Below are 15,431 nucleotides of genomic sequence, written 5' to 3'. Positions count from 1 at the left end.
CCAGGGACCACCCTGACATCACCTGGTATCACAGGCTTAGATCATAGCTGATGTGCACTGAAATAGGAATGTTCCTGCAGTCCCTGCCCTTCAGGTTACCCCTTGCGTGTTGTTGCTACAAGCACTGCAGGGCTGAACTGCACAGCAGAGCTGATCCAGCTATACAAAAAGAGTCTTGCTGTTACTCACAAATTTATTTTTTCTGCCATACCAGACCCATAGTTAGGTTCATCCCATGGCCACACAAACTCTTGCTTTGGACAAGAGCTGTTTTTCTCACCAGCAGCGTCACCTTAAGCACATATTGGGTTCCTGCCTCAACTCACTTGACCTGACATTCCTAAGTTTGCATTGCATTTCTGAAAAGCAAGAGGCTACCACTTGCCAGCATCACACTTCATTCAGAGCCTGATGTGAAGCTCATCAAAAAGCGATAGGAATCTTTCTTCTGGTACTGGTGGGCTTTAGCTACAGGCTGCACTCCATCTAAAGGTATCCCACACCCTTACACAGCTCCAGCATCTGTGAGCATACTGGTTTTGAAATGATATCTAGTCAGGACCTGTATTGCATTACATTTGACAATGTAAACGCACATACTTACCCCAGAGCTACAGGGTTGTTTGAAAAGGTTCAAGCAAAGTTTCTACAGTCTTAAGATGCCTAATGTTTGCTCAGGCATTTTTAAAAATAAATGTTTTTTAAAGAAATGTGTGTATTAAAATAGGGGGGGTGTGGTTAAGGCACATTATTAGGATTACAGAAATAATGCTTTGCAATAAAAATCTGAACTTGTTGCTTAACATCTCTTTGCCTGTTTCCTAAGGCAGTGTAAAAGGCAGTAATTAATGCTTGTCCACATTTATTAAGCACTCTTTCAACCCTGGCTGAAAGGTCCCATATGAGCATTAAGTATTATTACATCTGGCTACCCTGAGTTGCCATGTTCAACAAGTTCTGCTGTTCATTTCAAATAGGCCAAAAAAAATCAGCATAATTTGGTTGGTGACTCACTCAGAAGCCAATCCTGATTTCTTGTAAACCAAATCTCATTTTATTTTTTTTTTTCAGGTTCGCTCCAAAAAGTTGGCACTGAGAATGTGGTTTGATTTGCCCATCCCCTACATAATATTGGTTTGACTCCCCAACAAAATGATTGAAACACTTTTCATAGGAGAATAATTAAAATTATGGGGATTCCTTTTAGTTTTGCAGTCATTTTTATGAGAGAGTTGAACCTGTAGCAAAAGTTTTGCCTGCCAATTAGCATTTTGCAGCGATTTCATAGTCAGTTTAAGGCTGTAGAAACCAGAAGGGTCCTTAAGAGAGGAGGTTCCTTCTGCCCCCTTCACCCCAGTGCTGCCACAGCCATGCCTGAAGCTAACAATTTCTAAAGCAACTCTGTGTGATCAAACTGGAAAAACCATTCTTGCCTTTTTTTTAATCATTCCCACAGTTCAAGCTGAGAACTTCTCCGCTCCTCACTTTCCCTACCCATAAGCTCAGGTAACACTTCCATGCACACAGGTGTTTTTAATAAGTTTTTTCAATGAGAAGCAATAAAAGCTACCCGAGATAAAAACACGTAAGGAGCTCTAGAAGTATGCAGGACACAAATTACAATACTAAGCAAAAAGTGGTTTGGTTTTAATTCACAGACCTGCACAGAGGTGAGTATGGAAGACGTGAAAATAGACTCATGTCTTATTTGTACACTGTACCTTTTGGATTAAATCCTCTAGGTATCAATCCAAAAGCCTCCATCTCAGGGACCTCATTTTCTTCATCATTGGAGTTATTTGGTGGAAGGGCTCTTCTCCCATTCAGAGGAGGTTTCTTCTTCTCCTCGTTGGTGTTCGTTGTTTCAGACATCCTGTATTAAAGATGTTGTAATACCATGAAAGAAAGAAAGAAAGAAAGAGTGCAAGGAAAAAGCAAACACAAGCCAGCATGGCACATGTAAGATGGGAGAAACCAAAATCAGTGTGCGGTGCCAGTGAGCTACACCTTTTTAGACTCACATAAATAAAAACTGAGAGGCAGAAAACATCAGTCTAATGATGGAGTACAGCTCTCCAAGGATTAGAAGGCATTTTGTGTTTGTCAAAACACATGAATAAGAGAAGAAGGGAGGCAGGAGAAGGAGACGGAAGCCTAACACAGAAATATTTGCCTAGGAGAAGTAGGACATTAAAAACATTAGGGAGTTTCAGGTAAAAGAACTGGAAAATCATTCACTCTCCCATTCTCCAGGACAGCATTATTGAAGCCAAAATACCAAACTGTATTTCCAGAAAGTGCATCACACACTACCTCCCCCTAATAAAAATGACATTCTAAGTTACACTGCAATCATCCCAAATACTACAGTCTACAACAGTCTGTGGATGATTACTGCAGATTTGTAATTTTGTCCCTGTGCACACAAACACCCAACATCTGAAGGGATAACTCCTGCATCCAGAAAATTCACTTTTTAAAAAAGTGAGAGAGAGAAAGAAAGAAGGAGACAGAAAGGGGAAAAAAGGAAAGAAAAAAGCACTTATCCACTTATTTCTCTCCCTCTAACAACCTTAAGGGAAATCTCAGATGTAGGCTGATCAGAGACTTCTCTTTGAGCTAGTCAAAACTGCTTTCACATCTGTTTCAGTGTAAGCATGTAGGAAAGAAAGAGCTGTGCCATCCTTCTAAGCAAATATTCATGGCTGAGAACACAACTTGTTCCCAAAGCTCCTGAAAACAGCAATTCAAAATGTAGCAATTATTTAATAGCAGTAAGCTCTTAAAGGAAGTTTTTTAGTTAGCAAGGGTACCTTCTTTTCAGATAGTCTTTTTTTTTTTTCTTCTCCCTTGCAGAATTTCTGAAGTGCGATAGAAGCCTGGAAAAAGTTGGGGGTTTTTAAGTAAGCTCTGTATATCCTCCTCCCTCCTGTTGCAATAGGACAGTGCTGAAAGGGTTGCCAAGCCCTCCCCACACCACCTCCGAAGATCTGCCACCACTACTGGCACATCTTTGCTTACTCCCTCCCTCTCCCTCCCTGTCTTACCCCAATCCTGCTCACCAGGAGCATTTCAGGGCGCTTGGGCTAAGGAAACAGCTTGGGCACCAAAGTTTCCGTTATTAGTGAGATGGGTAGAGCTGCTCATGGCACAAGGGCATACGAAGTGGGAGACTGGAGGAGATTTTTCTGAGGGACACAGTCCAAGAAGCCATGCTCACTATGTTGCCAGTCTTTAACAGTGTCTCTACCTCAGGGTGTCTGCAATGCAATTTCAGGTGCTGGTTTTTAGAGACACAGCAATGCTTCCCCTGCCTGGTGCCTCATAGCTGTCCTTTCAGAGGACTGTGGGGCACATGGACATGGAGAGCTCATTGGTGGCCCAGCAGAGAGGACCTTTTTCTTGAGATCCTGTGCAGTTCAGGAGAGTGAAGGTATTTTGCACCAAACAGCTATGTTTAGGGCAAATTACCTTCAGCTCTTGCCCATGATAAAATGTGCATCATCTAACAAACAGGGTCTGGAGCAGTACCTCGTGGAAGCATTTCAGATCCACGCCAGCTTTGTTCAGTACTACCAAGCTCAAAGATAACCGGGGATGGCACAACACCTCCTCTGCCAGACATAACTCCACAGACCAGTGGGGTTACATGGAGAAAAAGCAGCATACAGAGAAGAATTCAGACCCACTGTCCTGCCAGCCACTGCTGTTTGGCAACAGAGGTGCAAGTCACCTACTAAGAGTATGCATGGGCAGTGCAGAGCCCCTCTTACACACATGGAACCAGCCATGGTGACTAATTTGCCTCAGTTACAGGGCAGACAAAGGAGCGAGGAGACACAGTGAAGAGGACTCCACTGTTTTTCATCCAGCTGTGGCTTCCAGGCCCATAGCATCAGTGAAGCCTTAAACCTCTGCTGGATTAACACCATTGAAATCAAGCCAGGAGGTAGAAGAGGAGAGAATCAGGTCACATTCCTGTAACATCAAGCAGCAGGTAAATCGTCTGGAATCCCCATCCCAGTTCCCTGGGGATTTCCTAGTAAAGGCCACAGCGAGGTAGCTCCACACAAGCCAGGACACCTGCACAGTGTGGGGCAGAGATGCCAGCTGGAGATCTGGGAGCAGAATGGCTGCACCTGCATGACATCGTAGCTTGCTAGGGCTGATTGCTGAGGCACAGCATCAGGCTGCAGCAGTTTTGGAGGCAGCTGTCTCATAGCCAAAGCGCTGGAGGTCTCTCCTCTCTCCCCCAGCAAGTCCTAGGCCTGTAGCACAGAAAGCCACCTCGCTGGGGGACTCCCCTTCCCCTGTCCTGCTCCCCCAGGAGTGCAGACACACGCCGGGACAGACCTGGTCCCATCACTGGCATCCTCAGCTGTGATTTCCATTGACTCATTTTTATGCAGACGGGCCCTGCGGTAACCATCTGGAGGGCAAGCGGCACCCCTGGCACCTGGGAACACAGCGAGCTTTCTGCGAGAGGAGGCTGGTTGCTGATGTTTTGGTTTTTTTTTTCCTTCCACCCTGATTTCTACATGGCGTGGTGTGCTTTGTGCCTCTCTCTCTGCTTCCAGCCAGCGCTTTAGTTCCCAAAATTGCAGCTGCTGCGACGACGTTACAAAAACTGATATAAATATTGCCTCGGTGCCATGCCTGCTGGAGGCCTGCAACACAAACAAGAAATGCCGTCTCCCGAGGAAGTCATGTGCTTCCCCAAGTGGCTGCAGTGCTGTCAGAGCCAGGAGGAAAAATTTCCGTCAGAGTGAGGAAGGGAGCGAGCGGATGCAGCCAAACAGATCCCACTCCAGCCGTTGCGCTTAAACAGCCAGCGGTTGCAGATGTCTCGCCGCGCCCATGCACATCTCTCCGGGGCTTTTGGCAGAAGCTGACAATCATGGGGAAAGCGGGGAGGCCAAAAGTTTTGGTGGTAGTGGCAGGATCAGGGCTTTGCATCCAGGGAGAGTAATGTTCTGCAGGTTGTAATTTATTTATTTTGTGGGGAGTAGTGTAAACTTGCACTTATGACAGCTCCAGATGGCAGGTATTTTCTCATTACCTTGATTTCTTAGTGTTTGTTCTCCCTTGCCTATTAGACTGCACTGGCCTTAATTTAACTTCCATGGTTCGAAAATACTGACGTCAAGGCTGATGCAGAAGTGGGCATGGAGAACACGAAGCCCTGGTTTTCCTGTAGGGCCTTATATTTAATGAATGATGCACTTGGATGACTGGTGAAAGAGCACTCTGTCTTCCTGAAGCTGCTTCTTCACTGCACCCTGTGGGGAACCGTGAGCCCATGCCCATTTCTGAGAGACAGCCTTCAGATGATCGTGGCTTTTCCCAAAGACCCTTGCAGTCACAGGCACCCTTCCCACTGCAATGGACTTTGGATGATGGACAGCCCTTCCTCCTGATCCCCACAGAAAAGCCCTTAAATGGCTGCAAAACTTTCACTGTAAAGGGTTATCCAAAATGCAGTTTCCTGTTGTCTCCAGAGCCAGTGTTGCTCTGTTCCAAGTCGTCCCATGCCAGATGAGTTTGTGGGGGGCAAAAAAATCCTGCAAGACACAAGAGTCATTAAAGCTTTACAGCCAGAGGAGAAGGTGTGCCAAGATCTGTCACAAGCAAACTGATCAACCAGGTGCTTACATAAATGGATTGCTGTGCCGGGTGCCGTGTGCCAAGGGCAGGATAGGAGGGATATTTTGCCTACCACTACTGTAGCGGCAGCAAGCACTCCTTGGCAGCAGCTGAGCATTGTAAAGTTCTGCAACAGGGTGACAACAGGGCTTCCTTTCTTCCTCATGCCATTTGCAGTCTGGATAGGTGTTCAGATGTACTGGGATATTTTACTACAGCATGTGCACAAGTGTACCTGCGAGGACATCATCTTCACTCCCCATAAACCAAACTCTTTCAAGTCTGATCTTCTGTACATAACAATACAACATTACCTCTTTCTTGTCTTCTCAGAGCTTCACTTGGGAACTTGCATGCTTTCTTAGATGATCAAGTCTGTCTACCCCCTCCCTCTGCATCAGTACTTGTCTCCCAGAAACTGATATTCCTCTTCCTACGATGCCCTGCCTCACCAAGGCTGCAGGCAGAGTAGAGCAGATCCTAGCAGAAAATACGAACAAAAAATATTATTTTTAAACAGAAGCAAATTTCAGAAATGTTCATTTGGTGCTTTTGTTTGCATATTTTACTTTGGGTTTTATAAAAAAGAAAACCAGCTAATATATCTCTCTGCGTGTAACAGCTCTGGCTACCGCAAACAGGAGTGTATTTTGAGTTAATGCTGAAAATTCAGAAGGCCCAGCTCTGAAACACTGCATGTGTACACACGTCTGTATGCGTGAGAGAGGGGCAGAGGCAGAGAGAGATAAAATGGCAGCTCTTCAGATGGTGGAACATTTGGAGAAGGGGATATAGGGCCAGCTTTCAAAATATATTGTTGCAAATATTTCTGTTGCAGGAAGAAAAAAAAGCATATATATATATATATATTCATACACACATTCTGCTAGGAAAATGTGGCTTAGAAAATTTAACTCTTATCTGAAAAATTGTTGTTCCAAACTGCAAGTCTAAATTCAAACTGTTGATCTGTATAAGCATCTACATCTGAGCTCGCCATCTTAGGCTCCCTTTATCCTCCACACAGATCTAGTCTAGGCAGTGATTCATCTCCTCCTACAGCAGACATGTAAATAGGTCAGATGAATCATGGCCTAAAAGTGCCTGTTCCCTGTATGGACTGCAAAGGGAGCTTGAGGTGATGGGTCCTACCATATGCGTCTACACTGTCGGTGTCTACAGTGAGGTGAGATGAAGCCTAGCCTAGGCACAGAAAAATAAAAGGATTTTATTTTGGTTTTGAGGCCTGACTTTCAAGTACTAAATTATCCTTTACTTTTATGGAAGATACCGCTGCAAATCATTATCAGTGATACACACTATATACACTTTTTTTCTCTCAGAATATGTGTCTGCCACTGCCAATTATATAAAATATATTTCTTACAATAAGTGTCAGATTACAGTAAAGTACATACAAGCTCATGAGTTCAGGCTTGAGAAAACAGATGCATCTTTTTGTACTTGTCTGTGAAGGCGTTTTGCTTCCTCAGACATAAATATAACTGCAGCAAAATAAGAAAACAATCATATTGTCTGCTATGAGCATACAATGCAGGTTTCCACTCCTTACTGACATCTGAATACAAAGCATTCAGTTGGTTGGGTACCAGGGGCTGCCCTAGTTTCTAACACCATAAGAGAGAAGCCAAGCCAGGGCAAATGAGTCTTTCATAAGAGATTATATTCACAGACTCCAGCTAAGTTTACTGGTTTATGTTTTGCTGGAGCTCAGGCCTTAAAGGATGAAAGAACAACTCTCAAAAATGGGATTGGACAACTTCTCTGCTGTGGCCAGCTGACTCAGAAGCTGATAGATACACAAAGGCTGTGGACCTTAGATTTTTATTTCAACCTCAAAAGAAAAGGACAGGATATCAAAGTAGAGCCATAACTATCCAGAGACTTAAGCAGGAAAAGCCGTTTCAGATAAAACATCTGTCTGAATAAGTTTCACCACACACGCCGTATGTCTGGGCAAAAGAAGGAGACTTTTCTAAAACAACTGCTTCAGTATCACTTTGTCTTCTTAAGCTCACGTACCCAAAGAGAAGTTCTTGGCCTAGGGATCAACCCTACTTAGTCCATTAGGCAATGAGACTGAGAAAAGGCACGGTAACTTGCAAAGCAGGAGAAACAGGTGATTTGTATGATCCCCTTTCAGAGGGGATTGACATTGACAGATATTGACATATTGACATTGACAGATACCTGCTCCCTTTTGAACAACTATTGTATCTAGAGATGGGCAGAGCAAACAATATATTCAGTCTGGTAAGACTTTGTCTGTCATTCTTGCTATATACTCACAGAGCTGCTTGAGTTTTTTTCCATTGCATCAGCCTCCTTATAGTGAATGCTGATTCCACAACACCGAAACATTTTGAAGAAAATGACAATTGATTATGGTAAAACAGGGAGTAAGAAGTTACCAAAACATGCTAAGCTTCAATTTGGTCATTTTAGCTTTTAAGTTTGCAGCCAGGCTGCAGTCCCCTATGGCAGGACAGGCTTGGGGAGCTCAGGGAAGCCAACCTTAAAGTTTCTGCAAGACCCAGCTTGAGTTTAAGTAGTTGTAGCTCAGTCCTGCACCCAAATTGGCTGCTGCAGAGCTGCAGCCCTCAGCTCCAGAGAGGCTTGCTTGACACATGCAGCATAGATGCAAATGAGGGTCATCCATTTTTGCTGCGCCCAAACTACCATGGCTCCTGAACAGTGTGGAGCAATCTTAGATACATCCAGGCCAAACCGATAAGCCAAGGAAGATCAAATCACTTACAAGCACAAGGTCTGTGCCCTGCATCCCTGAAACATTTACATCAAAGACCTCATACAAGACACTTGAGATGTCCCTACATAAAGCCATTTGGGCTAGGCAAGGTTTAGTATGTCCAGCTCTACGTCATGCACCTGAAGAATATCCTTGTTTTACTGCTAGTTTGAACAACAGTGTTCATGGAGCATTGCACCTCAGCCAAGAAGCTAGATCAGACCAGTGCTCTTCCTGCATCCATGGGGTGGGTAATAGGCAAGCCCGGCATGCTTAGTTTACAGTTGGTTCTAATTAATTAACATATGTGGACACGCAATGTTTCAATCTTAACGTCACAAAGCATTTCAGCATTACTGACACACAATGCTTCAAGTACGCTCAATTACAAGATTTCTGGAATTAAAGACTTCCTAAATTTCATTTCAGGAACAAAAATACATTTTAAAATGCCTGAATGTCTTGTAGAACAGCTTTTCCTCTTAATACAAACACAGATGTGGTGTGTAGGTCTGTAGACAACAAAACACTTAAGCACATCTTAACTTCAGTCATGTTAGTAATTCCATCTTTAGGCATATGCCTAAATCCTGTAATGGGCTCAGCTCAACCAAATCAAGGCTGTACAATATCTGTTTGTACAGAAACACTTAAGCTGCCTGTTGATGTTGCATTTCTGCAACATGATGTTGCAGTTTAACAAATATCTAGTGCAACTGCTTCTTGACTCGTTTCAAAGATGGTTGCTAAAGTGGGTTGTAGATCCATCTTTCAGTCCCAAGAATGACCCTATCTTTGTGCAAATGAGCTGAGTAATTGCTTATTTAAGGAATAATTTGCACTCACAATGTTTTGAGAAACAGGTTCAAATGTGGATTGTAAAACATCACAACTGGTTTGTTTGTTAATGGCGGATGTTCTGGAGGGAGAAAGGAAACTGAAAGGATGAATCATTATCCAGATGATGTTCAAAAGCAATTTAAAAGTCATTTCATAATCACAGATGTGTGCCAAATATACCTGTCCAGCACAAGCTCTAGGCTTTGATTTTTGTGAAATCAGCAAGTTCTTTCCTTTGCTATTCCCACTGTAACCTTTTGCAGTATGGTTTGAAAAAGGAGAACGTAAGAAGAAATTAATGCCTTCTAAATGCTTCACATATCTGTCTCTCTATTCTGCCATGTCACATCCACAAAATTACTGTCAAAGTGCACAGTGGACTACAAACACTTTCCCCTTTGTGCTCATAGTGCCTGCATTCTCCACCAAGGTGCACAAGTCCATGGTACCTGATGAGATCCATCCATGGGTCCTGAGGGAAGTGGCGGATTAAGTTGCCAAGCCACTGGCCATCTTATTTGAGAAATCATGGCGGTCTGGTGAGGTCCCCAATGACTGGAAGAGAGGGAACATAACCCCAATATTTAAAAAGGGGAACAAGGAGGACCCAGGCAACTACAGGCCAGTCAGCCTCACCTCTGTGCCTGGCAAGGTCATGGAGCAGATTCTCCTGGAAACCATGCTAAGGCACATGGAGAGCAAGGAGGTGGTTGGTGACAGCCAACATGGCTTCACCAAGGGCAGATCGTGCCTGACCAACTTGGTGGCCTTCTATGACGGGGTGACAGCACTGGTGGACAAGGGACGATCTACCTGGACTTGTGCAAAGCTTTTGACACTGTCCTGCACAACATCCTTCTCTCTAAACTAGAGAGGCATGGGTTTGATGGACAGACCACTCAGTGGATAAGGAGTTGGCTGGATGGCCACACTCAGAGAGTGGTGGTCAACGGCTCGATGTCCAAGTGGAGATTGGTCACAAGTGGCGTCCCTCAGGGGTCCGTGCTGGGCCCGGCCCTGTTCAACATCTTTGTTGGCCACATGGACAGTGGGAGAGAGTGCACCCTCAGCAAGTTCGCCGACGACACCAAACTGTGTGGTGCCGTCGAGACGCTGGAAGGGAGGGATGCCATCCAGAGGGACCTTGACAGGCTGGAGAGGTGGGCCCGTGCCAACCTCATGAAGTTCAACCAGGCCAAGTGCAAGGTCCTACACCTGGGTCGTGGCAATCCCAGGCACAAATACAGGCTGGGCGGAGAATGGATTGAGAGCAGCCCTGAGGAGAAGGACTTGGGAGTGCTGGTGGATGAGAAGCTCAACATGAGCAGGCAATGTGCTCTTGTGCCCCAAAAGGCCAACCACATCCTGGGCTGCATCAAGAGAAGTGTGGCCAGCAGGTCAAGGGAGGTGATTCTCCCCCTCTACTCTGCCCTGGTGAGACCCCACCTGGAGTACTGTGTCCAGTTCTGGAGCCCCCAACACAAAAAGGACATGGACCAGTTGGAGAAGGTCCAGAGGAGGGCCACAAAGATGATAAGAGGACTGGAGCACCTCTCGTACGAGGACAGGCTGAGAGAGTTGGGGCTATTCAGCCTGGAGAAGAGGAGGCTCTGGGGAGACCTGATAGCGGTCTTCACCTCAAGGTGGGCTTACAGGAAAGATGGGGAAAGGCTGTTCAGTAGGGCCTGTTGCGATAGGACAAGGAGTAATGGTTTTAAAATAGAGGGAGGTAGATTTAGATTGGATATTAGGAAAATATTTTTTTACAATGCGAGTTGTAGAACACTGGAACAGGTTGCCCAGAGAGGTGGTGGATGCCCCATCCCTGGAAACATTCAAGGCCAGGCTGGATGAGGCTCTGAGCAACCTGATCTAGTCAGGGATGTCCCTGCTCCTTGCAGGGGGGTTGGACTAGTTGACCTTTGAAGGTCCCTTCCAACCCTAACCATTCTATGATTCTATGGTTCTATGATTCTATGATAGTGAGTTCATGGTTGGAGTAAAGATAAAAGTCACATTAGCTGAGAGACACTGCATCGGGAGGGCAACTGCAGCACACACCCACAGCAAGGTCCCTGGCTGCTCAGCTAATATTAAAACCCTACATGTTATGAAGAATAACTGTATTTCTCTCATGTGTCCAGAAGCTGTGTAAATCCTGTCAAAGTCGTACAAAGTCCAAGGTAATAACCACGGTCAATAGGTGCCCTCTACATTTGACACTTATCCAGCCTCTTCCACAATTCTACCTCTGTCTGTGTGCCCCTAACAGATCAACCTCTACAAAGTTTTAGACTGTGAGCCTGCAAGAAGGCATGCTAGGACAAAGCTCTGCAGGCAAGTATCTTCTCCTTGACTCCTTGATCCCTCTCCAGCCCTTCTCTCTCTCAGCTGTAATCTTCACAAACTTTTGCAACTATCATAGAAATGATCTTTCACTCTTTTCCTTTCAAGCCATTTTCTTCAATAACCTTACACTGCTTTTGATTTCCTTTCAAAACATCAATGGTTGGTTGCTGGGGGAGCATTTACTACTTCACTAATAGATTGGAAACTCATCCGGAAAACAGCAGTGCAAACAAAATGGGAATTGATCTATCTCTGATATTAAGCTATCATTTTCTCAGAAAGGCCTTTGGAATTCGTAATCTTGAGACTGTAAAAAATTATAGTTTGTTCAACTCATACAAAAAGAAGGGGCTCAGTGGCTGTAGGTCAGATGTCTTGACTAAAGTGTCTTGTTTGCCTGGGATTCCTCCTGAAACCCTGTAGTTCCTGTAACTTACTTGAATAATTCCCTAGAGATATGCATGAAAATGGAGTACAAGCAGCATGTTAGTAAATTATAAGAAGAGTGGTAACAACAATAGGTTGAAGAAGTAGCCAATGCATTTTCGAGCAAGAGGATAAACATGCTTCAAAGGCATCCAGTGGAATACACAGATGGAAATGGGTTCATTCAAAATCCTTACCCTTAAAATGGTCCATGTCACCATCTTGCAGTGTGATTTGCCACCTCTTGCTTGCAAGTCAGACAGCTAATCAAGGAACAGAAACAACATCGTAACATCATAAAGAACAGTTACTAGTTAAGGATAATGAGAAACAAGTAACCTGAATAAATGGATTTTGAGCAACCAATAAGCTGAATTTTTTTTGCATTATACCACTATAAATTTTAATCAAGAACATGCATTCATAAACAGTAAACTTGATCTGTGAACCTCTGAAGGAAAAAGTTGGGGCCAGTAGGCAAATTGTAATTACCTACTTGTTTAACTCTTGCCATTGGTACAGACATTGGCTGACTAACACTTCTGTTCCGTACCTGTTGACAGTCAGTGTTCAAATGTTGAATCTATAGCTCTCTGATACCACTGTTGCCTACATTTTCTATTGCATTCAATGGTAAATACAATTTTTTGTGTCTGTTGCTTGAAATACCAATAACACCTCCTTAAGAAATGTAGCTTAAAATAAAATACGTGATTTGTGGGCATAAAACCCAGCAAATTCTTTAAATGTCTAGAGAGGCCATTGTTGCAAGTCTTATCTAATGAATACTACTTTAAGGTTGTGTTTATTCACACAAAAACCACAGCCTTTCATGAAGGTGACTGAAATATATACTCGGAGCTTCAGGAATAACACAAATTATGGTCTAAATTCACTGTAGCCATGATATCTTTTCAAATGAACTCCCATCAGAACTCTTCATCATCTTCACAGCTCTGAAGGCTGAAAACATTACACCTTTTCAAGACTTTAACCATGCCAAAAAAGAAGTGCTATCTCACTGTAATAATGTTGTCTTAATTATGTACAATACTTAGCACTAGTTTTACACCAGATGAGTCATAGTAGAAGCTTGTACTTTGCTGTTTGACTAAATCCCACAGCACTTAGAACTCCCTGCAGTGAATGCTTAGCAGCTTGTGCTCAGCTCTTCTCTCAGACCATGTCTGCTGAATCCTTCGGGGGAGGCTGGTTATGAAGGATGCTGCAACAGGGTGAGCAGACACAATGGTTGGAAATAAGGGTTCAGAGTCAGTAAGAACATGCCAGAGAAATGGCTTGAAAGCTGCTTAGGTGTTTGTGCTTCTCCAGTCACGTCCATTTTAATTAACTGGGATCCTAGAAATCATAGAGCTGGGTTTCAATCCTTTCTTTTCAAAGGCAGTTTATCTTCTGAGTAGAAACGTGGTCATTTTTTGTCATCCTGTGCTGTCTATTGTAACAAGACAATGCAAACAGGCAACCAAAACACTTGTAGTCATTTACGGAATCCCTGTTTACTTGCCTTACCCCATCTAATCTTTTACTAATAAAAATAATCCCATGGAAGCAGATATCTATCATTTTATGGAGAATTTTTACCACTGGAGATTGGGTTGTCCAATGAGATAGCATGGTCTGCTAAGCACCTCTTCATTTGTGCAGGTTTCTTCTCAACAAGCCTATGTTTCAGGGCTTGTTGAGCTCAGTGAAATCCCTGGTAAGCACAGGATCTTCCCCCAGGTCCATCCACTTGCTTAACTCTAAGAGAAAACTGGCCGGTCTCAAAGTAGTTGTTACCTTGACAATTCAGCTCTCTTCTGAAACATGTGAATACTACTGCTTTCAAGCCTTCATAAATGGTGTTGAAAGGAAAAAAAACACTATTAGATAGATCTTTTTAAAAGTATTTATAAAGTTCAAAAGCAGATGGACTTTCAGCAGAGTATATTGCAGTCTTCATTCCCAGTCAGCAGGAGAGGTAGGCTCTAGCCTCAGGTTCTTTGAATCTCTGTCTGGAAGACTACATAGAAAATTTAAAGTGAGACATTGTGAAAAATTGTTCCCATCTGCCTCCCCTCCTTCGCCCAACAGATAGACAGAGTGTCTAAGTACCTGGCTATGACAAATGCTCTATTCATTAAACATCCCCAGAATGAATGTCCTGCTATGGCACCTTCCAAGAAACTCTTGATTAATTGAAAGAAGTAAAATACTTCATGTTGAAATAACAGCTGGTTATGATACTTACCAGTATCAGCTGATAGTTTAGAGACATAATCTTCACCAGGAAGCTCTCACTCCTACACATAATTTAAATTGAAGCTGTCTTTTTGCAAACTTAATGCCTCTAAACTGAAGTTTATGACATTTGGCTAGTAGAGTCTTTCTAATTAACAGTCCGTGTTTTTCAAAGTGCAATACCTGTCTTATCAAAAGCTTTACCCAGAATAAACCACAAGGAGTGGTGCGTATGCCATACTATTACGTAGTGCAAAGAGGATGCATCCAAGTGAAAGGACAAACAAATTGTTCTGCTCATGAAATAACTTCATTTCCATTTTAGCCAGGAATGCACTAAATAGTGCATCATTCTTTGGCTACTCAAAAGGTCACCTTTTCATCTACGAGCAGCTGCAGCAGCTGTGTTCCCCCAAGATCCTGCTGTAAGCACAGAACAAAGCATGAGAACTGACTACAAGCTCAGGGGATGAAGGTATGGGACAGGCTTCTGGAGGCCTCCCAGTAGCTCCAGCTGAGAACCGTTGCCAAATTTCCTTTCTCTCGTTTTTCACCTCAACTCCAAATAGCCGCCTTCTTTCCCCTCCCCTTCTTAGGTAAATTAGTCATATGTAAAATATGAGAAAACAAACAACCGATTCAGATTTTGACACCATGCAGGGACAAGTATCCATGGAGATTAAGGATCTCCTATTCATCATTGATTTTCCATCACGTTTGACAGGAAGGTGCAACAGAGAGAATAAAATAGGCCTCCAGGAAGGCACTCTGTCAGGCCACATTCAGCTTAGAGGCAGCTGAGTCTCTTTTTCCCAAACTATATCACAAGCAAGCCTATTCTGTGACAAAAATACATATGCAGTAGAAGCATCTGACCTGCAGCTGCTCTAGATACAGCCTTGATATTTGAGACTTTTAGCCAGTAGATCTGGATGAAAGAATTTGGTGGCTTCTTAGATATTATCTCATTATCAGGAACCCAGATGTGAGTTTTGCAGCTAGGAATCCATTCAGCTTTGTAGACCAGGGTGTTGGTTGTAATATACAGACCTTAGTTTGGAGGGAAAGAAAATCAACCTGGATTATCATCTAGTTCAGAATCCGTTGTCCTAACAGGTACGTCAGTGTGGTGCAGAGAAGATGTCCTGACCAGACCTGGCTT

At 43.6% G+C, this 15,431-nt stretch overlaps 1 protein-coding gene across 3 annotated transcripts in view; it reads right to left on the bottom strand.

The window, feature by feature from the left end:
• F13A1 (coagulation factor XIII A chain) overlaps positions 1–5,814 on the bottom strand; it is a 63,058-nt gene extending 57,244 nt beyond the window's left edge. Inside the window, exons 1-3 of one of the 3 annotated variants that reach the window (XM_086740247.1) lie at positions 5,653–5,814; positions 4,354–5,561; positions 1,722–1,873 (exon numbers count right to left, since the gene is read on the bottom strand). In XM_086740247.1, the coding sequence (XP_086596373.1) occupies positions 1,722–1,873; positions 4,354–4,391 (190 nt within the window). In that variant the 5' untranslated portion in view covers positions 4,392–5,561; positions 5,653–5,814. Of the gene's footprint in view, positions 1–1,721; positions 1,874–2,813; positions 2,950–3,062; positions 4,298–4,353; positions 5,562–5,652 lie in introns of those variants that run through there. The other 2 variants (XM_086740248.1, XM_010119869.2) reach the window with 2 other exon arrangements.
• Between the last annotated feature and the right edge of the window lie 9,617 nt (positions 5,815–15,431).

The sequence above is a fragment of the Chlamydotis macqueenii genome, chromosome 2 (assembly GCF_036417535.1).
Source record: "Chlamydotis macqueenii isolate bChlMac1 chromosome 2, bChlMac1.mat, whole genome shotgun sequence".
In the NCBI taxonomy this organism is placed as follows: Eukaryota; Metazoa; Chordata; class Aves; order Otidiformes; family Otididae; genus Chlamydotis; species Chlamydotis macqueenii.
The sequence above is the reverse complement of the archived record's forward strand: the minus strand, read 5'-3'. Positions and strand labels throughout refer to the sequence as shown.